Source organism: Notothenia coriiceps, unplaced genomic scaffold (assembly GCF_000735185.1).
Source record: "Notothenia coriiceps isolate Sejong01 unplaced genomic scaffold, NC01 NC01_scaffold00027361, whole genome shotgun sequence".
NCBI classification, from domain to species: Eukaryota; Metazoa; Chordata; class Actinopteri; order Perciformes; family Nototheniidae; genus Notothenia; species Notothenia coriiceps.
In genome coordinates this window covers 1-2,076 of record NW_011360062.1, presented here as the reverse complement: position 1 = coordinate 2,076, position 2,076 = coordinate 1, and the positions used below count along the sequence as shown (strand labels likewise).

Here is a 2,076-nt window from a genome sequence, read left to right as displayed (position 1 = left end):
CCTTTAGCTTAGCGGTGGTGACGTGAAGTCATGTGACCGTGCTGTAGTTCCTTTATAGCCCAACATTAGCCTCCTTTAGCTTAGCGGTGGTGACGTGAAGTCATATGACCGTGCTGTAGTTCCTTTATAGCCCAACATTAGCTTTTTACTTCAGAAATCATAAAGTGGTGTTAATATGTGGAGATTATCCTGCTGAACTAAACGTGTAAGTATCATAAACGTTTGTTTGACACAGAGGTTATTTTCTGCAATCATTAAAAATCACAGCGTCCCAGTATTGGACCAGGGATGCTGCCTTCAGGGTCCAACACAGAAATACAACATCTCAGCATCCAATAAAGGCATTTCTCCTGACCTTGGGGTTGAGAGCGCAGTGCAGCGGGGTGTCTCGGCTCTTGTTGAAGACGTCGGTGTTGGCTCCGTTCTCCAGCAGCACCACGATGATCCCCTCGTAGCCCCAACGCGCCGCGATGTGCAGCGCCGTGTCGCCTTTATCGTTCTGAAGCTCCAGACGGCACTTCTGCACGTCGTAGTAAACCATCGCCTTCACACACTGACACACACACACAACATGGTCTATTAGAGTAGAGAAAAACAGCAGAAGCTAACAGACAAGTAAGAAAAAGGACGTTGGAAAGCGTAAAAAAATTGAGAATACGATTTTTTTTTATATTTTAAAAGATGAATCTGTGCGAGATATTATTTACATTTAATAAATAAATAACAATAAACTTCATAATTGAGGGTTGAAAAACAATTAATCAATAAAATAAATAATAGTTTTAATAACATAATAATAAAACAATAATACATACAAAAATATTAAAATAATTCATTCATAGATCAATTAAAGAAAAGAAAACATAGGAGGGTCGTGGCTGAAATCCTCTTAATAACAACAACAACAAATGGAGTGTTTACTCACGTCTTCGTGGCCGTACATGCAGGCGAGGTGCAGCGGTGTGTTTCCGTTGTTGTCCTGAGCGTCAGTGTTGGCTTTATAGTGCAGCAGCAGCAGCTACAGACACAAAACACAACATTAATATCAACGTTTTATCCTCAGGGAACGTCATCTTACTATCTGATCAGCCAGAGACACATTTCACATTGTTTACAAACTTCCAGAAAACCTGAGGCCTTCACCAACGCTGAGTTGTTTTAAATCGAGGCTAACAACATTACTTTTTTTAGCTGCTTACCCAGAAGTCTTTTAACTTATTTAAGCCCTACTGTATTTACAATGTTGTTTTTAAAACTATTCTGTATCTCTTTTATGCATGGTTTTTATGAATGTGTTATTCCATTGTGTTTATTTATTGTGTTGTCTTCTTCTTAAAGTGGACCTATCATGCTAAATGCACTTTTGTACGTCTTTTATACATGAATACGTGTCCCCGGTGTTCCAGGGAACTCACCAAGTGTCATAAAATACAACCCTCTCTCTTTTCCCCTGTACTCCAAATCTTTTAAAAACGGGGCTACAACGAGCGGATACAGATTCCATCCGACCCGACGTCAGCCCAGAATACTGGGCGGTGACGCTCCGCCTATCAGAGGAATGTGGGGTTGGGCCACGGCCGGCCATTGCGTAGTACCCCTCAATGCAGTGCGCAATGCCTCAACATCTCAACGTGGGCGGGAGCTCAACCTTTGAGGCACGTGACGTCCCGACTCCCGTGTTGTGCACTTACCCAGTCACAAAAGTAACATATTATACCTTATATTATTAATATATATATAATGCTGATCAGGGACGTGCACAGGTACGGGCTATTGTTGCCCGGGCAACGGCCCGTTTGCCCTGACCTGCCCCTCTGTTGTGGCCGAATCAACATGATAAGCCCACAAGTATTGTAGCGTCTCGATAAATACACGCGATAAAACACACATTGGCTTGTCAGCGCTGTCATCTGCCGGTGCGTTAAAGACCACCTCTAGTGTCGGATTTTGGAAAATTGATTTTGAGTTTTCTCATGACAGTTAGAGTATAGGCGACAAACCAGGGGACTTATCTTCCTCTTGACACCGTCTGTTATTTACAGAAAACACCTAAATATACTTGTTATTGTGCTTCTG

General features: G+C 42.2%; 1 protein-coding gene across 1 annotated transcript in view; it reads right to left on the bottom strand.

Annotated features, from left to right (window-relative positions):
• The window catches only part of LOC104957559 (ankyrin repeat domain-containing protein 27-like), a 6,559-nt gene extending 4,974 nt beyond the window's left edge, over positions 1-1,585 (bottom strand). Inside the window, exons 1-3 of the mRNA XM_010785203.1 lie at positions 1,496-1,585; positions 926-1,018; positions 356-553 (exon numbers count right to left, since the gene is read on the bottom strand). Coding sequence (XP_010783505.1) covers positions 356-553; positions 926-1,018; positions 1,496-1,585 — 381 coding nt within the window. The remainder of the gene's footprint in view (positions 1-355; positions 554-925; positions 1,019-1,495) is intronic.
• Positions 1,586-2,076: the final 491 nt, after the last annotated feature.